Consider the following 27,500-nt stretch of genomic DNA (forward strand, 5'->3'; position numbering starts at 1 on the left):
AATATAATTACAATAATTATCAATGTTTCCTGTTTCTTTCCAGCGGTATTTCCTCCAGATCTGCCAGTACCACCAGTTCCTCCTGTTCCACCAAAATGATCCATATGTTTGCTTCATACTCCAATTATCATTTATTATATTATTATGAATAAATCAAACACATCAGAGCTTTGCTCTTTTTGTTTGTGTTTTCTTTCACCTCAGGTTCGGGGGTGAGGCCTCCAGATGTGAACACAGATGCAGGTTTCATGGAGCTGATGATTTTTGTGTCATCTGTTAAAGGTTCAGTGTGTAGAATTTATCGACATCTAGTGGTGAAGTGTCATGTTGCAGGTGAACCCCCCCCGCCCCTCCAAACATGACATAGAACCTGTGGCAGCTTCAGTCGTCATAAAAACTCAAAAGATGTTTAGTTTCTTTGGACGACTGTAAAAAACAATCTTAGAGAGGACCCGCTCCTGATGTAAATATAGAGTATTTAAATATAAAGTATTTCAATATAAAGTATTTAAATGTAAAGGGCTCATTCCAGGGTAAAGAAAAAAACTATGTGTAGAATTTAGAAGGAACACACGAGTGAAAACATCACTAGGATTATTTTATATTCCTGTCGATAGACACTAAAGTCCTAACTTCAGGCTACGTGTCATGTTAGAATATGAGAAGTTCTCCTGTGTTAAACGTGCAGCCTCTTGTTAAGTAAAACTTTAGAATAAGTTTCACAACTAAGAAAGATAACAGCTCCACCTGATCATTTGAAAAGGTTGAGTGAGGAGGAGATGGTCGAGTTATCTGTGTCTTATTCTAAGAGCTTTTAAGGTTCTCAACAATCCCGTTGGTCACAGTTTACATCCAGAAGGACAGAACAAGTTTCTTTAATACGTATCACTGAAATTAAATGACATTTATTATTCAGACTTGGGTTCAAGATCAAAGAGAACACGATTTCTTTTCTGCTCTTTTCTTTGAGCAACATGATGGTGGATGTTAGAATGAAACTCCTGCAGCCGACCTCCACAAGGCAAACTATTGCTTTCCAGCCACGTTGCTCTGCCTCAAATGCCATGTGTGCCTTTTCCTCTCACTCGTCAACATTACCCTCCCAGGGTCCATCCTACCAGGAAGACGACGCACAGCAACACCCTGTGCGACCAGAGCATCAGGTCTCAGGGTGGTAACAATGTGTTGGGACTGGGAGCCGCTGGCCCACGTCCACCAACATCTCCCAGTCTCTGGATAGCTCCATCTGACCACTCCTGGTCAGTGGAGGAGTTCCTCTCTGTCCCTGTTCCCCCTCACGGACAAAAGTTGTCCTTTGGACTGCGTTTGATGTTTTGGATGTCAAGGCATTGGTAGCAGTTCCCTTGGTTTCTATTGTTGCTGCACGGCATGTGAGTACCTGGTTGTGTCTCCACCTGCCTTAGGAGAGATTTTACAACCAGTGAGGACAAGGGTAGCTGGAGTTGAGCGTAGTGGGCAGGATGGATCTTCAGCCACATGCTGGAGGTGTTTGGGTCTTCAGCCACATGCTGGAGGTGTTTGGGTCTTCAGCCACATGCTGGAGGTGTTTGGGTGAAGGGAGGAAGGAGAGGTTTCTCTGAACAGGAAGCTAATCCTGCTAGCTTCCATTCCCCACAGGTCCTTCCAGCAGATCTGTCTTTTCTCTATGCTCTCCCATTTCATCCACTGCCCCTGTCTGGCTTCAGTGACAGCCTTTGCACATCTTGCTGTAAAAAAATTAAATACAGACAACAGCCACAAATACATTTAAAAAACATATATCTATATATGAATGTCTCCGGGGGTAATGTAGTGTTAAACCTCATATTCGATAAAACTAAGATGATTACATTTTTCAGTCTTTAAGCGTCGACCCCTCATGTCACTCACACTAGATCATCCAGGAAGCTTCAAGATTCCTTAAGCTTGCTATTTTATAGTTTGACCAAAAGTGGGCAGTATAGAGGTGTGTTCACTGCACACACATCACACAGCATCACCTGTAAATATCATGTCTTTGACCTGTGATAAAATGACCAAGATATTTGACCTTATTACTGACATAAGGATTCTTATCAGTTTGATGGAATATAAAAAGACAACGACCAAGAGAATTAGGGTCAAGCATATTACACATATTTTGCATTTGAGAATAAAGTCAAAGCTGCTATGACTGGATTTGATGAATCAGAGGAGTCGACCTTCCTCCAAGCATCAACCCACCGTGACGCCTCCATCGGTTTGTGGGCTGCCCCCGTTTGAAGCCCGGAGTTTGACATTTTGTCTGACGCCATGTTGACTTTTTGAACGCAGCTATAACCATATTAGGATGAGTGAGGAGTGGGTGAGCGTGTTTGGACGCGTATCACTTCTTCTGCTGCTGCTCATGTTCAGTCATGTCTGCAGTGTCTTGTGAGCTCGAGCAGGCCGGACACATTCTGGTGCTTTGAGAAACAAATGACCTGAACTGTGTGGTGGTAGAACTTTGATAATTCAACTTCAAATGTAGAAGCAACAAAGGCAAAATCCAAATCATTAAACTAAATGAGAAAGACTGAGTGATTGGTCTAAAATACAACACACACACACACACACACACACACCCAACAAGAACTGAACATAAAGAAAAAGGATAAACACACAAATGGTCAAGCTGAACAGACGAGAGGCTCAACACAGAGAAGAGGAGAATGTGTGATGAGGAGAAACAAGAGGGAGGAAAGTGAAGATCAGACTTTGACTGCAGTAGATATTGAATCAACACTTTTACTATTTCTGGAGTCGTTTTTAACACAAGTACCTGTACTTCTGGTTCTTATAGTATTTTAATATTTAATTGTGTTTCCTAATTCTATATCTTTATACTTATACTTGCACAAACACACCACGGAAACCTGACTCTGATTCTGGAGTAAATGTGTGGACACATCAGTTAAAAACCAAACCTACTGTGCAGTAAATTCAGTTCCTCAGTTACTTCCTTCTTTCTCTCTCTCACACGCACACACACACACACACACACACACACACACACACACACACACACACACACACACACACACACACACACACACACACACACACACACACACACACACACACACACACACACACTTCCTTACTGTCTCGAGCTGTTTTTTTACTTTAAAGGAAACATGTGTATCTTTACTCAAGCTTCCGGTGTGACGGACCAATCACAGGCCTCTTCCTCCTCAGCTGAAATCCGTAATTTGTGAAGAGAGTTTTTGGACGGATGTCTTCAGCAGCCAATCAGGACGCAGACTGGCGGCTCCACATGAGGCTGCAGGCTCACCTGGACCAATGAGGAGAGGGTTGAGTGAACGTTACCTTATATGGTCAACAACCGTGAACCCGCGAGCAGTTAAAACAGGCGTCGGTTCCTCTCGTGACTGCGCATTGACGAGCACAGCTGGAGCAGAGGAACAGCGCGAGACTTCACCTGCACACAAACACTCACCTGCACAGGTAAGAAGCTGCTGCTGCCTGGCTCATCTGCACACAGACATTAAACCAGCACACACATTTAGATCTACACTCATGTTCCACACTTTTTTCTACTGTCTTATTTTAATGTTTATGCTTCCATAGTTATTTCCTTGTTTATGTAAACCTATTTGGCAATAAACTGAGTCTGCAGCTGGGGAACTCTTAATGTGAAAAGGAGAGGAAGTGAAATTGTCATTCTCAGTGCGTCAGAGGTTTGTTAAAGTAAAGAGTTAATGTAGCAACTGGTTGAGCTTCCTGTTTCAGAGCCTGAAGTTTTTACTTCCTCATTGAGCTGAAACTTTGTCTCATGTCACTCAACTTAATAGAACTGGTCCTGGAAAAGACTCTGATGTTTGTGATGCCGACAATATATCAACTTAATTTGTTAAAGTGTTTTTTAAGTTCTTCACAATGAGCAAGAAAGGAAAAGAGACAAATTCCAATTTGAAAAACCGCTCTGATGAAATTCCAGGTCAACGAACATGTTTCGTCACGTTGAGTTTTGTTCTGACTGAACTGGTTTTTGAAAGTGAAGCAACCGAGGTGTGGTGAGCTCGAGGTGCCACGCCCGACGACCCACTGTCACTCCTGTGAGCTGCAGGACTCAAAGGAACATGTTGAAACTATGATCACTTTATTCTTCACTTTAAAATGAGTCAGAGCTGAGGCCTAATTTCAATTTTTTTAAATGTAGTTTTTCACATTTATACAACAGCTTGCAAACAATGAAACACTTCTTGACAAGTTGAAAATGAGGAATTGAAGAGAAACCAATTTAAAAGGGAAGAATCTTCTCAGTCGGGGCCCGAACAGAAACGCTGACGACCTGAGGTCACGACCAGACACAAGTGGTATCGAGATCAGAAAGTTCTGAGCTTCAAGTCCAGAACCAATCAACAGTAAAATAAATTTCTAATGACAAAGCAGCAATAATAACCACTGAGCATGAACCTGAAGAAAATGCAGTTTTACAGTGCAGGACGTTTTGGCAGGTTGAAGATTATTATACTCGGGTTGAAAATTTGTTTTTATTGGAGAAATGACCAACCCCTTTACTCTGGACTTTTCAGAAATGGATGACGAAATCGCTGCCCTCGTTGTTGACAACGGCTCCGGCATGTGCAAGGCCGGCTTCGCTGGGGACGACGCCCCCCGCGCTGTGTTCCCATCCATCGTCGGCCGCCCCAGACACCAGGTAACGAACTACACCTGACGCCACCTTGTGTCTTAGACGATCAAACGTCACTGCAGGTTAAAGCTTTGTGTGTGTGCAGGGCGTGATGGTGGGAATGGGACAGAAGGACAGCTACGTGGGAGACGAGGCTCAGAGCAAGAGAGGCATCCTGACCCTGAAGTATCCCATCGAGCACGGCATCGTCACCAACTGGGACGACATGGAAAAGGTGACGTTTGTGTTGATGTGAATTGGACAGAAGGAATCCTGAGAGTCGTGACGTCACTGACGATGAACCTCTGTGCTGCTGATCAGCGTTTTAGTCTGAATTTGAAACTATTGACACATGAGGGAGGTTTGAATGTGTGAACGTGGTCCGGCTGCTCTGGATGAGCTGGACTGAACCATTTATAGAATCTTCTTTAACGTCTCAAATTTCTTCTGAGTAGTTTCAGTTTGTTCTTGTTCTGCTGGTACATGTGACTGAGAAGCAGTAGGTCAATCAACATATTGACTGATTTGCTTCGTCACTTGAACTTCTGATAAAAGTTGAAAATGTTAAAAGTGCAAAGGTGAGCTTGATGGTTTGTGGTGCGTCCTCTGACCGGCTGTCCTGTCCTGCAGATCTGGCATCACACCTTCTACAACGAGCTCCGTGTTGCTCCTGAGGAGCATCCAGTCCTGCTGACCGAGGCTCCGCTCAACCCCAAGGCCAACAGGGAGAAGATGACTCAGGTGTGTTGTGAGCGAGCGGTCCACATGTTACACTCCTCGCTTGGTTCCACATCACTGAGACGAGTTCAGTACAAGACATTTACATCAAGATTCCAGGCTCCTCTGCACCACAGACACTTATTTATATGTTGCTAAACTTTACAACCATGACGTCTGTCTTCAACACGTCACTGGACTCTGGAACATTTCAATACGAAGAAACAACAAAAAGCCTTAAGAGCTTGAAGCTGTTTTGAGTCGTGCAGGTTACACCTCGTTTACACCACTTGATTTTGACCCGATAAGTTGATAAAGGCCTCAGATCGGAGCCCAAGCGACGACGACTCAGGTTCGATAAACGAACCCTCAACATCCCCAACGTGTGAAAAGGAGGAAACTGAGCCACAGAGTTTGCGTGTGGTCGTTTTGTTCTAACTCTTCAATATGTCTTTGGTCCAGATCATGTTCGAGACCTTCAACTGTCCGGCCATGTATGTGGCCATCCAGGCCGTCCTGTCACTGTACGCCTCCGGTCGTACCACAGGTGAGAACACGACCCCCGACTCTCTGAAAGCTGTAAGATCTTAGCACGAGTCACAAAATGACTTCAGATAGACTCACTCCCTGCTCTGCCTCTAGTGGCCAATAGTGAAACGGCAGCCGAGTATATTAAATGTAGAACCATGCAGGTCCCTGAGTTCAGAACGTTCTGACTGGCTGTGTTCTGGTCTGCCAGGTATCGTGATGGACTCTGGTGACGGTGTCAGCCACACTGTTCCCATCTACGAGGGCTACGCTCTGCCTCACGCCATCCTCCGTCTGGACCTGGCTGGCCGAGATATGACTGACTACCTGATGAAGATCCTCACCGAGCGAGGCTACAGCTTCACCACCACTGGTAAAAAACTTGTCACTTCTGATGTCTGCAGCTTTTAAATGTCCTGAAAATATTTGTCTTTCTAACTCAAATGTTTTCCGACTGAACTCCAGCCGAGCGTGAGATTGTGCGTGACATCAAGGAGAAGCTCTGCTACGTGGCTCTGGACTTTGAGCAGGAGATGCAGACAGCAGCCAGCTCCTCCACCCTGGAGAAGAGCTACGAGCTTCCTGACGGACAGGTCATCACCATCGGCAACGAGAGGTTCCGCTGCCCGGAGGCGCTCCTCCAGCCGTCGTTCCTCGGTTTGTAAAAACAGACTTTTCTGACGTCCTATCATTCTCGTGTTAGTGGTACGTGCTACAAGTTAAAGTTCAACTGAGCCCTAAACCGTGTCTGTGTTCAGGAATGGAGTCGTCCGGCATCCACGAGACAACTTACAACAGCATCATGAAGTGCGACGTGGACATCCGTAAGGACCTGTACGCCAACACCGTGCTGTCCGGCGGCACCACCATGTTCCCCGGCATCGCTGACCGCATGCAGAAGGAGATCACTGCCACTGGCCCCTCCCACCATGAAAATCAAAGTATGCAGTTTGGCGCTTCACGCAGATCTTTAGTTTCAACCAATCACAGGAAACATGAATTCTATCTCAAGTAAACATTTAAAAAGTGTTTATCCCACATGATCGGTTACTTTAACTTTTCAACACTTGGCTCACACATGAAAACTTTAACGGGTCGTCAACATTATAAACTAATTTGTTTAGCTCATATTCACAAATCACAATTTCCTCACAGATATTAATGATCTGTACAAGGTGGGACATCTTGTCCTTGACTCTCTGCTGGAGGGACGACACACTGACTTTTGTTCCCTCCTCACCTTCAGATCATCGCTCCTCCAGAGAGGAAGTACTCTGTCTGGATCGGTGGCTCCATCCTGGCCTCCCTCTCCACTTTCCAGCAGATGTGGATCAGCAAGCAGGAGTACGACGAGTCCGGCCCCAGCATCGTCCACCGCAAGTGCTTCTAGAAGAAGAAAGAAAAGACGGAGGAGAGCATAAAGCTGCACGTCGTCGTTCATCCACCAGGAAACATCTCTGGCAAATCTTTGAATGAACTAAAAGATGTGAGACGCCACATGCAAGAGATCTCCAGTGACTGTTTTAATGTTTGAGATAATGTCACTGTTCTGCTGCTGGTAATGTTCGGTCATATCTGCAGTGTCTTGTTAGCTCGAGCAGGCCGGACACATTCTGGTGCTTTGAGAAACAAATGACCTGAACTGTGTGGTGGTAGAAATTTGTTTGTTCAACTTCAAATGTATTAGAAAGAACAAAGGCAAAATCATTAAAAAAAAAATGGAAAAAGACTGAGTGATTGGTATAAAATACAACACGCACCCACCCAACAAGAAATGCAACGAAAACTGAACATGTTAGGTGAGTAATATGACGAGGTAGTGAGGAGGGAGCGACCCTCCTCACAGAAGCAAGTAGTTGGAGGGTTTAGCCTGGGTGCATAGCTAGCCGGAAGTGATGCTAGCCATAGCAGCGCAAACTCTGACACTTTGATACAGAGATTATTTATATTCTGGATCTTACCTGGTCGAGTACAAGAAACAAGTGTTGATTTCAATCACATTGTATTTGTATAGCCCAGGGGTCAGCAGCCTGCGTCTCTGGAGCCTCATGTGGCTCTTCAGCCCCTCTGCAGTGGCTCCCTGTACAGTGCTGTGCATGAATTATATTTTTCTTGAACAATGAACTGAACAACTCACTTTCATATGATGACGTTCATTATTTAATTTTTTTTAAATCGTATCAGGCCATCATGTAAAACACCAGGAGCGAGAGAAAATGTGTTTGTGACACGCAGACATGATCCGACTCATCGATTCAGAACCAAACACATGACCGGACGTTTGTCACCTGAATCATCCCAATAAAAAACTGAACATGAACTAGTTCATTTTAAGTGTGAATTGGCTCAACACTGAGTATAACTATATACAACTTTATAAGCTGTGTAATCAAATATGTTTTGCGGCTCCATAAAAATTGTATTTGGTGGAAGAGGGGGGGCAAAATGGCTCTTTTGATAGTAAAGGTTGCCGACCCCTGGTAAAGCCCATATTCACAAATCCCAGTTTGTCTCATGGTCTTTAACAAGGTGAGACGTCCTCTGTTCTTAACCCTCAACAAGAGTCAAACTACTAAAACCTTTAACAGGTAAAGAAGGTAGAAACCTCAGAGACACATGTGAGGATCCGTCTCCCAGGACGGACACAAGTGAACAGATGTCACGTGGAACAGAGAACATCAGAGAGATCAGAGTATTTACAGCTTTGATTAGAATAAACACTTTGTAGCTGAAGGTCAATGAACTGATGGATTATTGTCAGTAATGGTCGAGTATCTGAGGAGACGTATTATATATCAAGCAGACTTGTGATCATAGTCTACGGTCAGGATCCACCATCAAGATCTGATGCCACCATCGTCCACAGTCATTGTCCACTGCCACCATCAGGATCCACCATCAGCTGCCACCTTGATCGTGGTCCACCACCACCATCAGATGCCAACACGATAAAGGATCCACCATCACGATCACGATCTCTGATTCTCGATCCACCATCATAATCCACGATGTGGATCTGTGGACGATAAGGCAAAGGGACTCCGGGGAAGAAGTCAAGTTAGTAACATGTATTGATGAGATATTAATATCTTTGATGTGATGAGGATGGAGAAGAGGAAGGAGAAACTGGGAAGAGAAGCTCCATGTGTCATGTGTCCCCGACCTTCTAGACCTATAGCAGCAGAACTAAGATCAGGTCTAAGACAAACCTGGACCGGCTCTAACTATAAGCTTTATCCTAAAGGAAGGTTTGAATCTTCAACGTACAGAGGGAGTCTGCCTCCAGAACTGAAGCTGAGATGATTCCACAGGAGAGGAGCTTGATGCTGAAGCTCTGGCTCCTCCTCTGCTTTAGAGACTTTAGGGACGACAGCCTGAATTCTGGGAGCTCAGGGCTCTAGTGGTGATAAGGTACTATCAGCTCTTTAAGGTTTGATGCTGCCATATTATTAATGTAGGTGAGGAGGAGGATTTTGAATTCTAAATGTAACAGGAAGTCAGTGTAGTGAAGCTAACACAGGAGACATGTGGTCTCTGGTCCTGGTTCTCTTCAGGACACGTGCTGCAGCATTTAGGACAAGCTGCAGAGTCTTTAACGACTTCCTGCTGGAGCCTGATAATAAGGAATTACAATAATCACGTCTGGATGGAACAAAGGCCTGGACTCGTTCTTCTGTGTCTTTTTGAGAAAGGACATGTCTGATGTTTGAGATGTTACGCAAGTGGAAAAAGGCGGTCCTAGAAATTTGTTTAAGTGTGAATCAAAGGACAAATCGGGATCAAAGATCACTCCCAAGTTCCTGATGTTTCACTGGAAGCAAAGACGATGTCGTCTAGAGCAGCTTCATCATTAGATAATGTGTCTCTAAGGTGTTTAGGGCCAAGTATTAGAACCTTAGTTTTATATGAGTTTAATAAGAGAAACTTGCAGGTCATCCAGGTTTTTTTGTCCTTGAGACATGCTTGGAGTTTAGTTAATTGATGACACTGTTCAGGTTTTATTGACAAGTATAACTGGGTGTCATCCGCAGAGCAGTGGAAATTGACAGTGTGTCCTGATAATGTTTCCTAGTGGAAGCATATATAATGAGAATAAAATTGGGCCGAGCACAGAGCCCTGTGGAACACCGTGGTTAACTTTGGTGCGCACAGATGACTCATCATTAATTTGCACGAATTGGAATCGATCTGAAAAATATGATTTAAACCAGTTCAGGGCGGTTCCTTTAATGCTAATGAACTGTTCTAGTCTCTTTGATAAAATGTGATGGTCAATAGTGTTGAATGCTGCACTGAGATCTAACAGGACGAGGACAGACACAAACATCTGAAGCTACTAGAAGCTCATTAGTGACTTTAACCAGGACTGTCTCCGTGCTGTGATTGGCTCTAAACCCCGACTGAAAGTCTTCATATCAGGGCTGTCAAACGATTACAATTTTTAATCAGAAAATGCCCGAAAAATCCCCATTTTCTCTGTATATTGTTGTGGGAAAAGAAAGATAAATGACAGAAGGTGGATTTATACATTTAACATTTGTTTTTTTATTGATGACAAGTCCAAATGATAGTTATTAAGATTGAAAGATAAAATAAAATAAAACTAAAACATACCACACCATAATTACATGTGTCTGTCTCTTTGCTTTGCCTCTGAGCAAACATAGGATGATGTAATTCAGAACATTATTTTTTATCAAACTCAAAGAACCATCATCCTAAACAATCCAGGCTTCTTAACCTTTGCTCTTTTTCTTTTTTTTAACAAATATAGGATGATTGAATAAAACTTTTTTCTTTTCTTTTTTTAGCAAACAAACAACCAAACCTTGTGAAATGTGAAATCTGATTCTGAGCCCATCTGCAGAAGCAGTGTTGAGCCAACACTCAGTGACTTCCTGTGCTGATCAGGTCCTGAGAACTAGTGATGAGTGTGTACTAGTTCCAGTGAAGCCGAGTGGAGGAGGACACAGAAACTCCAGCTCGGTACAAACCAGCTTCTGCTCTGATCCTGAAGCAGCTGAGACCAGAGGAACTCGGTGTTTCACTTCTACAAAGTCACTGAGCGGCTGCTTCACGTGCACGAGCTCTGATCTCACTGCGTGTGGCTGTGTGTGTGTGTGTGTGTGTGTGTGGGGGAGTGCCACTTCCTTTCTAGTTTTCTTGATCCTTTTTAATTTTAATTCATGTGTTGGAATTATACCACGGAGCTAATTTACTATGTTTTACATGTTTGTTTTTTAGAGGCGCTATGGAGTCTAATGTTAATCGTAATGAGTTTACAGAGCTATCGACAAGATGGACGACCGCTCTACCCCTCAGCCACATCCACCCATTATGGGCCCTTTAATGTGTAACGAGCCTTGAGATAATGTATATTATGATTTGGTTTCATGGAAATAAAATTGACTCGAATTGAACTTCAACCTCAGTAAAGCTTCAGCACCACTGGTTTGTACAAACCAGATTGTACTTTCCGATGTGTGGTAGAACTTCATCGTGCAGCAGTGTCCTAACGTCACCTTCTGGTTTATCAGCTTTATCTTGAACCAGCAAAAGAAAACTATTTGCATTATTGACTTCTTCATTAATCTGATTTATTGTGGAGGGTGACCAGCGTTAATGTGCATTGCTGCCGCCCACTATGTTGGAGTGTCAATCAATCAAACCACATTTTGTTTGTAAAGCTCATATTGACAGTTTCATAGTGAGTGTGAAGAGTTCTCTAAACCGCTTAAAAACAGGTGGGAAGTAGCAAAGTTAAAATACTGAATTAAAGTATTTAAGTAGATTTTTCAGGTATCTGCATTTTACTCAAGTATTTTCACACAAATATCTGAGCTCTCTCCTCCTCACATTTTCTAAACAGGCTCCTTACTTTAATGCGTTTGAGGAGAATCATATTTTTTTTCATTTTGCCTCATCGAGCGTCACCTTCCCACCATCGACACAGATTTCAACCTAAACAGACCAACAGAGAAAAGCAGATTCCTTGTTGTGTATCAGTGAGAATCAAACACAACAGATGTAAAAGAGACGAATCAAGCTGAACAGACGAGAGGCTCAACACAGAGAAGAGGAGAATGTGTGATGAGGAGAAACAAGAGGGAGGAAAGTGAAGATCAGACTTTGACTGCAGTAGATATTGAATCAATACTTTTACTATTTCTGGAGTCGTTTTTAACACAAGTACCTGTACTTCTGGTGCTTATAGTATTTTAATATTTAATTGTGTTTCCTAATTCTATATCTTTATACTTATACTTGCACAAACACACCACGGAAACCTGACTCTGATTCTGGAGTAAATGTGTGGACACATCAGTTAAAAACCAAACCTACTGTGCAGTAAATTCAGTTCCTCAGTTACTTCCTTCTTTCTCTCTCTCACACACACACACACACACACACACACACTCTCTCACACTCACACACTCTCACACACACACACACACACACACACACACACACACTTCCTTACTGTCTCGAGCTGTTTTTTTACTTTAAAGGAAACATGTGTATCTTTACTCAAGCTTCCGGTGTGACGGACCAATCACAGGCCTCTTCCTCCTCAGCTGAAATCCGTAATTTGTGAAGAGAGTTTTTGGACGGATGTCTTCAGCAGCCAATCAGGACGCAGACTGGCGGCTCCACATGAGGCTGCAGGCTCACCTGGACCAATGAGGAGAGGGTTGAGTGAACGTTACCTTATATGGTCAACAACCGTGAACCCGCGAGCAGTTAAAACAGGCGTCGGTTCCTCTCGTGACTGCGCATTGACGAGCACAGCTGGAGCAGAGGAACAGCGCGAGACTTCACCTGCACACAAACACTCACCTGCACAGGTAAGAAGCTGCTGCTGCCTGGCTCATCTGCACTGAGGAATCACTCCTGTGACGCTTCTATAGGTTGAAAGTCTGTGAAACGTTGTGATAAAAGTTCGTGTTACACTGGAGCTTTCTGTGAGCAGCTTCATCTCACCACATGTGTCGCATGAGAACCAGGAAACCGCTCCCCACTCATTGTAAAGATCTGGGTGCAGCTTCCTCACTTTTTATTTCTCTAGTGTTTGTCACACCGTCTTATTTGACTGTTTATGCTTCCACAGTTATTTCCTTGTTTGTCTAAATCTATTTGTCAGCTGCGGAGCTCTTAATGTGAAAAGGACCGTTATAATACTCCGTTAAAGCCAGTGCGTCAGAGGTTTGTTAAAGTAAAGAGTTCCTGTAGCAAAGTGCTGTGAGCTTCCTGTTTCAGCTCCTGCAGTTTTTACTTCCTCATTGAGCTCAAACTTTGTTTCTCACATGAGACTTAAAAAAACGAGCTCTGTTATCATGGAAAATCTAGTTTTTACAACCTATTTAGTTTATATATTTTAATTTAGAGTTTATCAGTGTGTTTCCTGTCACTCAACTTAATAGAACTGGTCCTGGAAAAGACTGATGTTTGTGATGCCGACAATATATCAACTTAATGTGTGCTTCACTTGTTAAAGTGTTTTTTAAGTTCTTCACAATGAGCAAGAAAGAAAAAGACAAATTCCAATTTGAAAAACCGCTCTGATTAAATTCCAGGTCAACGAACATGTTTCTTCACGTTTTGTTCTGACTGAACTAGTTTTCGAAAGTGAGGCAACAGACGTGTGGTGAACTCGAGGTGCCACGCCCGAGCACTGTCACTCCTGTGAGCTGCAGGACTCCAATAAAGAAACGTGTTGAAACTATGATCACTTTATTCTTCACTTTGAAATGAGTCAGAGCTGAGGCACAGACTCCTCCGGTCTCCAGCTGCACTTCACACAGGATCATCTTTTATTTAGTCAAACCTTGTGTTTTACACTTCAAGATTTGATAAGAAAACATCTGCTTAAAATAATTTGGCTATTAAAATCTTGGATCTTTTTTTTCAAAAACATGACCGATGCATTTGAAGTTGAATATAGATTTTTTTTTTTTTTTCAAATAAAATTTGTTGAACATTTTAGAAGCTATTCATTTTCAAAAATGGCAGTAAACCATCAAATAATAGTTGATATTAAATGTTATTTATGGAACAACTTTCAAACATTTCAACACTTCTTTACCAGTTGAAAATGAAGAATTGAAGAGAAACAAAGTCTTCGAGTATATATTAGTTTTTATTGGAGAAATGAGTAAACCTTTTATTCTGCATTTTTCAGAAATGGACGAGGACGTAGCAGCCCTCGTTGTTGACAACGGCTCCGGCATGTGCAAGGCCGGCTTCGCTGGGGACGACGCCCCCCGCGCTGTGTTCCCATCCATCGTCGGCCGCCCCAGACACCAGGTAACGAACTACACCTGACGCCACCTTGTGTCTTAGACGATCAAACGTCACTGCAGGTTAAAGCTTTGTGTGTGTGCAGGGCGTGATGGTGGGAATGGGACAGAAGGACAGCTACGTGGGAGACGAGGCTCAGAGCAAGAGAGGCATCCTGACCCTGAAGTATCCCATCGAGCACGGCATCGTCACCAACTGGGACGACATGGAAAAGGTGACGTTTGTGTTGATGTGAATTGGACAGAAGGAATCCTGAGAGTCGTGACGTCACTGACGATGAACCTCTGTGCTGCTGATCAGCGTTTTAGTCTGAATTTGAAACTATTGACACATGAGGGAGGTTTGAATGTGTGAACGTGGTCCGGCTGCTCTGGATGAGCTGGACTGAACCATTTATAGAATCTTCTTTAACGTCTCAAATTTCTTCTGAGTAGTTTCAGTTTGTTCTTGTTCTGCTGGTACATGTGACTGAGAAGCAGTAGGTCAATCAACATATTGACTGATTTGCTTCGTCACTTGAACTTCTGATAAAAGTTGAAAATGTTAAAAGTGCAAAGGTGAGCTTGATGGTTTGTGGTGCGTCCTCTGACCGGCTGTCCTGTCCTGCAGATCTGGCATCACACCTTCTACAACGAGCTCCGTGTTGCTCCTGAGGAGCATCCAGTCCTGCTGACCGAGGCTCCGCTCAACCCCAAGGCCAACAGGGAGAAGATGACTCAGGTGTGTTGTGAGCGAGCGGTCCACATGTTACACTCCTCGCTTGGTTCCACATCACTGAGACGAGTTCAGTACAAGACATTTACATCAAGATTCCAGGCTCCTCTGCACCACAGACACTTATTTATATGTTGCTAAACTTTACAACCATGACGTCTGTCTTCAACACGTCACTGGACTCTGGAACATTTCAATACGAAGAAACAACAAAAAGCCTTAAGAGCTTGAAGCTGTTTTGAGTCGTGCAGGTTACACCTCGTTTACACCACTTGATTTTGACCCGATAAGTTGATAAAGGCCTCAGATCGGAGCCCAAGCGACGACGACTCAGGTTCGATAAGCAGAACCCTCAACATCCCAACGTGTGAAAAGGAGGAAACTGAGCCACAGAGTTTGCGTGTGGTCGTCTTTGTTCTAACTCTTCAATATGTCTTTGGTCCAGATCATGTTCGAGACCTTCAACTGTCCGGCCATGTATGTGGCCATCCAGGCCGTCCTGTCACTGTACGCCTCCGGTCGTACCACAGGTGAGAACACGACCCCCGACTCTCTGAAAGCTGTAAGATCTTAGCACGAGTCACAAAATGACTTCAGATAGACTCACTCCCTGCTCTGCCTCTAGTGGCCAATAGTGAAACTGCAGCCGAGTATATTAAATGTAGAACCATGCAGGTCCCTGAGTTCAGAACGTTCTGACTGGCTGTGTTCTGGTCTGCCAGGTATCGTGATGGACTCTGGTGACGGTGTCAGCCACACTGTTCCCATCTACGAGGGCTACGCTCTGCCTCACGCCATCCTCCGTCTGGACCTGGCTGGCCGAGATCTGACTGACTACCTGATGAAGATCCTCACCGAGCGAGGCTACAGCTTCACCACCACTGGTAAAAACTTGTCACTTCTGATGTCTGCAGCTTTTAAATGTCCTGAAAATATTTGTCTTTCTAACTCAAATGTTTCCCGACTGAACTCCAGCCGAGCGTGAGATTGTGCGTGACATCAAGGAGAAGCTCTGCTACGTGGCTCTGGACTTTGAGCAGGAGATGCAGACAGCAGCCAGCTCCTCCACCCTGGAGAAGAGCTACGAGCTTCCTGACGGACAGGTCATCACCATCGGCAACGAGAGGTTCCGCTGCCCGGAGGCGCTCTTCCAGCCGTCGTTCCTCGGTTTGTAAACAGACTTTTCTGATGGGCGCCATCATATCATTCTCGTGTTAGTGGTACGTGCTACAAGTTAAAGTTCAACTGAGCCCTAAACCGTGTCTGTGTTCAGGAATGGAGTCGGCCGGCATCCACGAGACAACTTACAACAGCATCATGAAGTGCGACGTGGACATCCGTAAGGACCTGTACGCCAACACCGTGCTGTCCGGCGGCACCACCATGTTCCCCGGCATCGCTGACCGCATGCAGAAGGAGATCACTGCCCTGGCCCCTCCCACCATGAAAATCAAGGTACGCAGTTTGGGCGTTCACGCAGATCTTGTTTCAACCAATCACAGGAAACATGAATTCTATCTCAAGTAAACATTTAAAGTGTTTTTATCCCACATGATCGGTTACTTTAACTTTTCAACACTTGGCTCACACATGAAAACTTTAACGGATGTTTTAACGGGTCGTCAACATTTAAAAACATTTGTTTAGCTCGTATTCACAAATCACAATTTCCTCACAGATATTAACGATCTGTACAAGGTGGGACATCTTGTCCTTAACTCTCTGCTGGAGGGACGACACACTGACCTTTATTCCCTCCTCACCTTCAGATCATCGCTCCTCCAGAGAGGAAGTACTCTGTCTGGATCGGTGGCTCCATCCTGGCCTCCCTCTCCACTTTCCAGCAGATGTGGATCAGCAAGCAGGAGTACGACGAGTCCGGCCCCAGCATCGTCCACCGCAAGTGCTTCTAGAAGAAGAAAGAAAAGACGGAGGGGAGCATAAAGCTGCACGTCGTCGTTCATCCACCAGGAAACATCTCTGGCAAATCTTTGAATGAACTAAAAGATGTGAGACGCCACATGCAAGAGATCTCCAGTGACTTTTAATGATTGAGTTCAGCAGATCCTCACAGGAACTTTTGTCTATGTGCCGCTCCAACTCGGCTCTGAGCTTTCACTCTGTCTCCTTCTCAAACACACCGTCTGTCCACCTCTTACACTGTAACGATCCAAACTGCACATCAATAATCTGCTGGTTTCTTGTCTCTGTCGGAGTCGAGCTGTCCTCGTGCTCTGAGCAGTGTTCATGCTCAACAATAAAATGCCAAGATTTGACCTCTCAGCTTCTCCAATGTCGTCATTTGCTGCTTTTACATTTGAAGGTTGAATCACACGTGAATTAAATCTTCACTGTTCAAACATTTTCAGATGAGAACGTCACCAACAGTTTCCTTCATGAAACCACATTTAAATCCAGACTTTAGTTTGGATCTGAAGTGAAACAAACACTAAACGTGTGATTTAAATCTTTTTATCAAGATCCTGGTAGTGATGATAAAATCATTAGTGCAGATAAACCAGGTCGGATGAACAGTTTTCTAACTTCACTCTGCACCATACACTGTTTATACAAAGCTCTGCACACTAACAATAAAAAGTGACAGAATATTGTAGAAGAGTTGGAGGACGACTCACTAATGAGAAGTAATAATTCTGACGTAGCTTTCGAGCATCAATTCAATTTTATCTGTATAGAACCAAATCCTGATAAACAGTATCTCAAGGTTCTTTACTTAAGGTTGTGATTTTGAAAATTATAGAGAAACCAACAGTTCCCACAATGAGCGGCTCGGACAACAGAGGAAATCACCAATCTGCCTCGACCGGTGAGAGCGAGAGAAGGAACAGTTGTCACCATGTTTCAGATTTGACTAGTTATAATGAAAACAATAAGTGATAATTATAGTTGTAAAGATGTTAATGAGCAGCAACAATTCATATGATAATAGAGGGAAAAGTGCTCAGTGCTTGATGGGAGTTTTAAGTTTAACCTGGTCTCATGAAACGGTTCGTAATATCTTACGAAAAGTTATGTACAAATTTTCGTAGAGAATCCTACGAAAATGCACAGGGCTACAAACGACAAGTGCGCCCGCGAGGACCTCTGCAGCGATGTTCAAGCAAGATGGCGGAGGTTGCTGTATTCTTGGTAGAAAATGCTATATTTTAGGAATGTTTCTTAATAAAAATGAGTTCTGATATTTATGGCGAGATGTTTCAGTTTCAATATTTTCATTCAGTGAACCTATACGATGTTTGGTTTGTTGGTTATTACGAAGATTTTTCACGTTTCTGTCGTAACTAAGGTGGTTGCTATGGACGCTTTTGTCGCTCCTTGCTGTCAAACTGGAATACTTTGTAAATTGCCCCCGTTAATATCTTTCCATATACTGCAAGGCATCAGTAGGACATGAAAGATGTGTATTGAATCAGGACAAAATGCCTGTTTATTTTCCTCCCCTCGTCAATTCCTCGCTCCACAGTACATAACCACTTCCGTTGCTTGTAACAGGAAACACACACCAACTTCCACATTAAAGCAACTAAATAAAATAGCTTACAATAATATTTTCATTGATGAACTAGTCCTGACCTAATCGATTATTTAATATGACGTTAGTTTTTGTGATTTTCCCTTCACTTCCGTAACACGAGCGACCAGTGCGCCTGCGCATAGCTCTGAAAAACAGACGTTACGTCATTCTCCTTCGCCCCCTGCCTCGGTAAGTCCACGAAGTTATTTATATCGCAAATTCTAATACTTATTTTTACCATTAAACCTATCCATTTTGTTAACAAGATATTGTTTGTTTGAAGAATTTTAACTGATCAAAGTTGCTAATGTAATCGAGGTAACATGTAAACCTGTACGATTTGAAGACTCAACATTACATAGCTAGGCTAATATGCTAACGTTAAAAAGCTTTCTTTTGACCATACTCTCATCGCTAATTTTACTGTTTTACAGATAACCTGTCCCTCGCTCCTGATCCAACCTCAACCCAGTCCTTTATAAATAAAACAAACGGCTCTTGTAAGAGCCAACATCTGTCTGTCCTTCTCTCTGTGTGAGTCAGTGTGTCTCGTTTGTTTGTGTGTGTCTGTGTGTGGGTTTTATTTGTCCGTCTCCCTGTTAGACCTGTGACCCCAATTCCAGTGGTGGTGGTGGTGGTACCGTGGTCTTGTCCTTCTTCTTCTTCTTCTTCCGAGGATGAGCACGATGACGAATCTGCAGCAGCATCACACACTGGGTCGTAGTCTTCTTCGTCTTCGTCTTCGTCATCGTCGTCTTCGTCGTCTTGGTCTTCCTCTCGGTCTTCTTCTCGGTCTGGCTCTTCCGCGTCCTCTTCGGGTTCAGAGGATGGTTGCTGGGAGAACAGCTGTTGGAGAACCTGTTCTCTGGTGAAACGCGCTTGACGTGACATCGTGACCTGGTCAGGGAGAACGGCACACGTTTAGGAGTGCTTTGTGTACTGGACGTTATGGTGCAGGAGTGAAGTTAGAAAACTGTTCATCCGACCTGGTTTATCTGCACTAATGATTTTATCATCACTACCAGGATCTTGATAAAAAGATTTAAATCACACGTTTAGTGTTTGTTTCACTTCAGATCCAAACTAAAGTCTGGATTTAAATGTGGTTTCATGAAGGAAACTGTTGGTGACGTTCTCATCTGAAAATGTTTGAACAGTGAAGATTTAATTCACGTGTGATTCAACCTTCAAATGTAAAAGCAGCAAATGACGACATTGGAGAAGCTGAGAGGTCAAATCTTGGCATTTTATTGTTGAGCATGAACACTGCTCAGAGCACGAGGACAGCTCGACTCCGACAGAGACAAGAAACCAGCAGATTATTGATGTGCAGTTTGGATCGTTACAGTGTAAGAGGTGGACAGACGGTGTGTTTGAGAAGGAGACAGAGTGAAAGCTCAGAGCCGAGTTGGAGCGGCACATAGACAAAAGTTCCTGTGAGGATCTGCTGAACTCAATCATTAAAAGTCACTGGAGATCTCTTGCATGTGGCGTCTCACATCTTTTAGTTCATTCAAAGATTTGCCAGAGATGTTTCCTGGTGGATGAACGACGACGTGCAGCTTTATGCTCTCCTCCGTCTTTTCTTTCTTCTTCTAGAAGCACTTGCGGTGGACGATGGTGGGGCCGGACTCGTCGTACTCCTGCTTGCTGATCCACATCTGCTGGAAAGTGGAGAGGGAGGCCAGGATGGAGCCACCGATCCAGACAGAGTACTTCCTCTCTGGAGGAGCGATGATCTGAAGGTGAGGAGGGAACAAAGGTCAGTGTGTCGTCCCTCCAGCAGAGAGTCAAGGACAAGATGTCCCACCTTGTACAGATCATTAATATCTGTGAGGAAATTGTGATTTGTGAATATGAGCTAAACAAATGAGTTTTTAAATATTGAAAGTGTTGAAAAGTTAAAGTAACCGATCATGTGGGATAAAAACTTTTTAAATGTTTACTTGAGATAGAATTCATGTTTCCTGTGATTGGTTGAAACTAAAGATCTGCGTGAACGCCCAAACTGCATACCTTGATTTTCATGGTGGGAGGGGCCAGGGCAGTGATCTCCTTCTGCATGCGGTCAGCGATGCCGGGGAACATGGTGGTGCCGCCGGACAGCACGGTGTTGGCGTACAGGTCCTTACGGATGTCCACGTCGCACTTCATGATGCTGTTGTAAGTTGTCTCGTGGATGCCGGACGACTCCATTCCTGAACACAGACACGGTTTAGGGCTCAGTTGAACTTTAACTTGTAGCACGTACCACTAACACGAGAATGATATGACGTCAGAAAAGTCTGTTTTTACAAACCGAGGAACGACGGCTGGAGGAGCGCCTCCGGGCCGCGGAACCTCTCGTTGCCGATGGTGATGACCTGTCCGTCAGGAAGCTCGTAGCTCTTCTCCAGGGTGGAGGAGCTGGCTGCTGTCTGCATCTCCTGCTCAAAGTCCAGAGCCACGTAGCAGAGCTTCTCCTTGATGTCACGCACAATCTCACGCTCGGCTGGAGTTCAGTCGGGAAACATTTGAGTTAGAAAGACAAATATTTTCAGGACATCTAAAAGCTGCAGACATCAGAAGTGACAAGTTTTTTACCAGTGGTGGTGAAGCTGTAGCCTCGCTCGGTGAGGATCTTCATCAGGTAGTCAGTCAGATCTCGGCCAGCCAGGTCCAGACGGAGGATGGCGTGAGGCAGAGCGTAGCCCTCGTAGATGGGAACAGTGTGGCTGACACCGTCACCAGAGTCCATCACGATACCTGGCAGACCAGAACACAGCCAGTCAGAACGTTCTGAACTCAGGGACCTGCATGGTTCTACATTTAATATACTCGGCTGCCGTTTCACTATTGGCCACTAGAGGCAGAGCAGGGAGTGAGTCTATCTGAAGTCATTTTGTGACTCGTGCTAAGATCTTACAGCTTTCAGAGAGTCGGGGGTCGTGTTCTCACCTGTGGTACGACCGGAGGCGTACAGTGACAGGACGGCCTGGATGGCCACATACATGGCCGGACAGTTGAAGGTCTCGAACATGATCTGGACCAAAGACATATTGAAGAGTTAGAACAAAACGACCACACGCAAACTCTGTGGCTCAGTTTCCTCCTTTTCACACGTTGGGGATGTTGAGGGTTCGTTTATCGAACCTGAGTCGTCGTCGCTTGGGCTCCGATCTGAGGCCTTTATCAACTTATCGGGTCAAAATCAAGTGGTGTAAACGAGGTGTAACCTGCACGACTCAAAACAGCTTCAAGCTTTTAAGGTTTTTGTTGTTTCTTCGTATTGAAATGTTCCAGAGTCCAGTGACGTGTTGAAGACAGACGTCATGGTTGTAAAGTTTAGCAACATATAAATAAGTGTCTGTGGTGCAGAGGAGCCTGGAATCTTGATGTAAATGTCTTGTACTGAACTCGTCTCAGTGATGTGGAACCAAGCGAGGAGTGTAACATGTGGACCGCTCGCTCACAACACACCTGAGTCATCTTCTCCCTGTTGGCCTTGGGGTTGAGCGGAGCCTCGGTCAGCAGGACTGGATGCTCCTCAGGAGCAACACGGAGCTTGTAGAAGGTGTGATGCCAGATCTGCAGGACAGGACAGCCGGTCAGAGAACGCACCACAAACCATCAAGCTCACCTTTGCACTTTTCTAACATTTTCAACTTTTATCAGAAGTTCAAGTGACGAAGCAAATCAGTCAATATGTTGATTGACCTACTGCTTCTCAGTCACATGTACCAGCAGAACAAGAACAAACTGAAACTACTCAGAAGAAATTTGAGACGTTAAAGAAGATTCTATAAATGGTTCAGTCCAGCTTATCCAGAGCAGCCGGATTCACACATTCAAACCTTCCTCATGTGTCAATAGTTTCAAATTCAGACTAAAACGCTGATCAGCAGCACAGAGGTTCATCGTCAGTGACGCCACTCTCAGGATTCCTTCTGTCCAATTCACATCAACACAAACGTCACCTTTTCCATGTCGTCCCAGTTGGTGACGATGCCGTGCTCGATGGGATACTTCAGGGTCAGGATGCCTCTCTTGCTCTGAGCCTCGCCTCCCACGTAGCTGTCCTTCTGTCCCATTCCCACCATCACGCCTGCACACACACAAAGCTTTAACCTGCAGTGACGTTTGATCGTCTAAGACACAAGGTGGCGTCAGGTGTAGTTCGTTACCTGGTGTCTGGGGCGGCCGACGATGGATGGGAACACAGCGCGGGGGGCGTCGTCCCCAGCGAAGCCGGCCTTGCACATGCCGGAGCCGTTGTCAACAACGAGGGCAATGTTTTCGTCATCCATTTCTGAAACATTCAGATTTAGGCATTGAGTCCCTCGGCTCTCACATCAACCTGAATAAAATTAGCTCCAACCTGAGAAAACGTCCTTTACTGTAAAACTTGATTTCTTCAGGTTCACAAAAACCACATGTTCATTCGTTTGATAACACGTGTCTGTTCATGACCTCAGGTCGTCAGCGAGGGCCCCTGTTCACCACAGTCCGAGCTGAGGACCGAGGGTGAAGGGGCCGGGTCGGGCCCTGACTCTGTGGAACAACGTCCCTGAGAAGACCCGTCTGATCCTTCTCCTCTTTGAAATCTCTTTAAGACACATTTTTATAAATGTTCTTTCTTCCGACCGGATGTCTGCATTCATCTTGAACTTCACCGAACACCTTGAAAGCCTGATCTCATTATTATTATTATCAATATTTTCTATTGTGTGCATTTACTGCTGGTTTCTTTCAAGTGTTTTAATTAGTTACCTGTTAAATGAAAATATTGTGATTAAGAAAAACAAAGTGTTAAATATATGAAACAAAGTAAAAATGACGAGTCCAGTGTTTGTGTCTCAGCTCGGACTCGTTTTAAACTGAAGAATAAAGTGGTCGTAGTTTTAACATGTTTATCTTCTTTATTTGAGTTCGAGTCCTGCAGCTCACGGGACTGACGGTGGATCGTCGGGCGCGGCAGCTCGAGTCGTTCGACCTGAAAACTTAATGACACGTCCTGTTGCTTCAGGACATTTTCAAAAACCAGTTCAGTCAGAACAAAAGACCATCAGAAAACTTAATGTCATGTACTGTTTATATAACTCAAGGCTGGCCTTATTAATTGAGTTTTAATTGAATTTCATTTATATATACAATTATTATTCACTACACTTTTCGACAGTTATATTCTTTTGTTTATTTATCCAACTTTTTTATCTCTGGTTTTACTTTCTCCTCCTCTAGCATTTTATATGTAATATTTTATCTTTGGTTTCTAGTATCAAATATATACTGTATATAAAATAAACGACAGAGTTTCATCACTTCTTGTCAGTATTATTGTGCTTTGTGTGGATGGGGGGGGGGAGGTTGTAAAGTAAAGAAATGAAGTCATGCCCGAATCTTCCTGATCTAAGTCAAAGTAGCACAGCTTTAGATGCAGATCATAACAATATATTGTTTAAGTTGAGTGAGGAGACACATTCATATCTACATTAAATATAAAATATATAAACTCCATTAAACTTTCATGATAACAGAGCTGCTGGTTTTTAAGTCTCTCGTGTGAGAGTCAAAGTTTCAGCTCAGTGAAGAACAAAAAACTTCAGGAGCGGAAACAGGAAGCTCAAAATTAGAATTAAATCAGAGAAATAATCTGACTCAATTAATCTGAGAACTCCCATCATGCACTGATGCTGCACAAGTGTTCCTGGTCTCCCTCTCCTCTCCCCCCCCCCCAATCTCTCCCTCTCCTCTTGCCCTTGAATTGACGTAAAGGTCAATTCAAGGTCATTGATCCATTAATGACGATAAAGGTCTTTGAATCTTGAGCTCCACAGTTTGAGGAGCAGTTTCCTGAGGTTCATGCTCCTCACTGACACGTGTTGAGCTGAAGTTCACAGAAACTACAGTTCTTCACTGTAAACCTCTCATGCTGGTTCAGTGTCTGTGTGCAGGTTTAGTGTCAGTGTGCAGATGAGCCAGGCAGCAGCAGCTTCTTACCTGTGCAGGTGAGTCTCAGTGTGCAGGTGAAGTCTGGCAGTTGTTCCTCTGCTCCAGGTGTGTTTGGTTGAGAAACATCACAAGTCAACCCCGAGGCCTTTTATTTGCTCGCAGGGTCACTGTTGTTGCCCTTAAAAGGTAACGTTCACTCAGCCCCCTCCTCATTGGTCGAGGTGAGCGTGGACCTGCTGAAAACCCCTGGGGCTCATTCTTTATTCATTTTTGTGAAATCAGGAACTCCAGCCGAAGCCGTAAACAGAGAAAAGATGCAAATTAGTTTCGTGCTGTTTCAAGAAAAAGCTGAAAAACCAGAAAGTGATGACATCGCAGCTCTGAGCCGAGTTCCACCGCCTCACCGCCACAGGCCACATTTCCCTCCGAACATTTCACAACCTGCACATCACAGCTCAACCTTATAAATGAAATAAAACATTACATTAACACAATATCAATAATTCAGGAAATATTCAGATCACCGTTGATATCGCTCCAGTTTAACAGAATCAACAGTGATCCTAGAGTTTCAGTTTTTACTTGAGTCGTGGTGAGAGACACAAAGTTGAATTTTATAATGTGCAAATGTGTGTTTTAATAATGTCTATTTTAGTAATGTGTATTTGTATTTTAATAATTTGCATTTGGAGCAATTACTTGATGTATTTGGTCATTAAATTTCATTTTATTGTGTGTTTTGAATTTTAATGCTTGACAGCTTTTGTAAAATGTATTTTTTGTCTTTATTGTTTAAAGAAAGACTGAAGTGTGAAGCAGAGATTTTCTTTTTCAAGGCACTCGATTTATTTATATGATATTATCGAACAATATCAATAATTCCGTTTTAAAATATTTCACAATATACACTACCGTTCAAAAGTTTGGGGTCACCCAGACAATTTCGTGTTTTCCATGAAAACTCACACTTTTATTTATCACATGAGTTGAAAAATGAATAGAAAATATAGTCAAGACATTGACAAGGTTAGAAATAATGATTTTTATTTGAAATATTAATTTTGTTCTTCAAACTTTGCTTTCGTCAAAGAACGCTCCATTTGCAGCAGTTCCAGCATTGCAGACCTTTGGCATTCTAGCTGTTAATTTGTTGAGGTAATCTGTAGAAATTTCACCCCCCCCCCCGCTTCCTGAAGCCCCTCCCACAAGTGGGATTGGCTTGATGGGCACTTCCTGGTACCATACGGTCAAGCTGCTCCCACAGCAGCTCAATGGGGTTGAGATCTGGTGACTGCGCTGGCCACTCCATTACAGACAGCAGACCAGCTGCCTGCTTCTTCCCTAAAGAGTTCTTGCATAATGTGGAGGTGTGCTTTGGGTCATTGTCCTGTTGTAGGAGGAAACTGGCTCCAATCAAGCGCTGTCCACAGGGGATGGCATGGCGTTGCAAAATGGAGTGATAGCCTTCCTTATTTAAAATCCCTTTACCTTGTACAAATCTCCCACTTTACCAGCACCAAAGCAGCCCCAGACCATCACATGACCTCCACCATGCTTGACAGATGGCGTCAGGCACTCTTCCAGCATCTTCTCACCTGTTCTGCGTCTCACAAATGTTCTTCTGTGTGATCCAAACACCTCAAACTTTGATTCGTCTGTCCATAACACTTTTTCCAATCTTCCTCTGTCCAATGTCTGTGTTCTTTTGCCCATATCAATCTTTTCTTTTTATTGGCCAGTCTCAGATATGGCTCTTCTTTGCCACTCTGCCTAGAAGGCCAGCATCCGGAGCTGCCTTCACTGTAGACGTTGACACTGGCGTTATGGGTACCATTTAAAGAAGCTGCCAGTTGAGGACCTGTGAGGCGTCTATTTCTCAAACTAGAGACTCTAATATACTTGTCTTCTTGCTGAGTTGTGCACCGGCCTCCCACTTCTCTCTCTACTCTGGTTAGAGCCCGTTTGTGCTGTTCTCTGGAGGAGTAGTACACACCGCTGTAGGAAATTTTCAGTTTCTTCGCAATTTCGCATGGAATAGCCTTCATTTCTAAGAACAAGAATAGACTGGCGAGTTTCACATGAAAGTTCTCTTCTTCTGGCCATTTTGAGAGTATAATCGAACCCACACATGTGATGCTCCAGATACTCAACTAGCTCAAAGGAAGGCCAGTTCTATAGCTTCTCTCACCAGCAAAACAGTTTTCAGCTGTGCTAACATCATTGCACAAGGGTTTTCAAGGGTTTTCTAATCATCCATTAGTCTTCTAAGGCGATTAGCAAACACAATGTACCATTAGAACACTGGAGTGATAGTTGCTGGAAATGGGCCTCGATACACCTATGTAGAGATTTCATTAAAAACCAGACGTTTCCACCTAGAATAGTCATTTACCACATTAACAATGTATAGAGTGTATTTCTGATTAATTTAATGTTATCTTCATTGAAAAAAACAGTGCTTTTCTTTGAAAAATAAGGAAATTTCTAAGTGACCCCAAACCTTTGAACGGTAGTGTATATTGTGACAGATTTGATTTAAACAGTGAGACTCAAAGTGTTTTCATCATTCCCACCAGGGTGCATGCTGGGATTGACGGGAGGTTGTTGCTCTGTCTTTCAGAACCTCTCCTGTGTCACAATCTCCAGTCTTTGTAAAGTTTTAGTGGAAATTGAGGATTAATGAATGTTATTTATTAAATGACAGATATTATTTCCTCCATAATTCTAAGGTTCCTTTCTCTGTCCTGAATGCAAAGTGTGGGAACTTCAGCTGAAGTTTGTTGTGCAGCGATTACGTGAAAGTGTCAGTGTGTGCTCGGAAACAGGAAGTCCAGCGATGATGTCGTGGTTAAAACTGTGAATCTTTTCTGTAAATTAAGTTTCAATCCAACGTATCTGAACATATTTTTTAGAAACTTTGAAAAGAAAAAAAGAATTTTTACTGGAACAAAAAATAAAACCATTAGTTTGTGAGACGACTCCAGACCTGACATGTTGCTCTTCGTGATCGTTTTACAGTGTAACACTGTAAAAGATTTACAAAGCTCTCACGTTTCTGCTGAATGACCTCATCTTCATCCTCCTCCTCCTCAGCAGTGACTC

At 43.7% G+C, this 27,500-nt stretch overlaps 3 protein-coding genes across 3 annotated transcripts; 2 read left to right on the plus strand and 1 right to left on the minus strand.

The window, feature by feature from the left end:
* The first annotated feature begins 3,339 nt into the window (after positions 1-3,339).
* LOC118114725 (actin, cytoplasmic) lies at positions 3,340-7,647 on the plus strand. The gene is given in 10 exon segments (XM_047341113.1): positions 3,340-3,486; positions 4,578-4,702; positions 4,782-4,910; positions 5,306-5,416; positions 5,855-5,939; positions 6,132-6,293; positions 6,386-6,577; positions 6,679-6,833; positions 6,835-6,861; positions 7,167-7,647. Coding segments are annotated over 9 exon segments (1,128 nt in total). The 5' UTR covers positions 3,340-3,486; positions 4,578-4,579; the 3' UTR covers positions 7,311-7,647.
* Positions 7,648-12,607: 4,960 nt separating this feature from the next.
* LOC124851089 (actin, cytoplasmic) lies at positions 12,608-17,215 on the plus strand. Its single transcript, XM_047341112.1, has 9 exons — positions 12,608-12,765; positions 14,100-14,224; positions 14,304-14,432; positions 14,828-14,938; positions 15,378-15,462; positions 15,655-15,816; positions 15,908-16,099; positions 16,206-16,387; positions 16,702-17,215. The coding sequence occupies exons 2-9, from the start codon at positions 14,102-14,104 to the stop codon at positions 16,843-16,845; spliced, it is 1,128 nt and encodes a 375-aa protein (XP_047197068.1). The 5' UTR covers positions 12,608-12,765; positions 14,100-14,101; the 3' UTR covers positions 16,846-17,215.
* Positions 17,216-19,692: 2,477 nt separating this feature from the next.
* LOC118114726 (actin, cytoplasmic) lies at positions 19,693-22,755 on the minus strand. The gene is made up of 8 exons (XM_047341114.1): positions 22,631-22,755; positions 22,424-22,552; positions 21,927-22,034; positions 21,405-21,489; positions 21,051-21,212; positions 20,767-20,958; positions 20,484-20,665; positions 19,693-20,206 (listed from the first exon to the last, which is right to left on the minus strand). The coding sequence occupies exons 1-8, from the start codon at positions 22,751-22,753 to the stop codon at positions 20,063-20,065; spliced, it is 1,125 nt and encodes a 374-aa protein (XP_047197070.1). The 5' UTR covers positions 22,754-22,755; the 3' UTR covers positions 19,693-20,062.
* Between the last annotated feature and the right edge of the window lie 4,745 nt (positions 22,756-27,500).

The sequence above is a fragment of the Hippoglossus stenolepis genome, chromosome 9 (assembly GCF_022539355.2).
Source record: "Hippoglossus stenolepis isolate QCI-W04-F060 chromosome 9, HSTE1.2, whole genome shotgun sequence".
Classification (NCBI taxonomy): Eukaryota; Metazoa; Chordata; class Actinopteri; order Pleuronectiformes; family Pleuronectidae; genus Hippoglossus; species Hippoglossus stenolepis.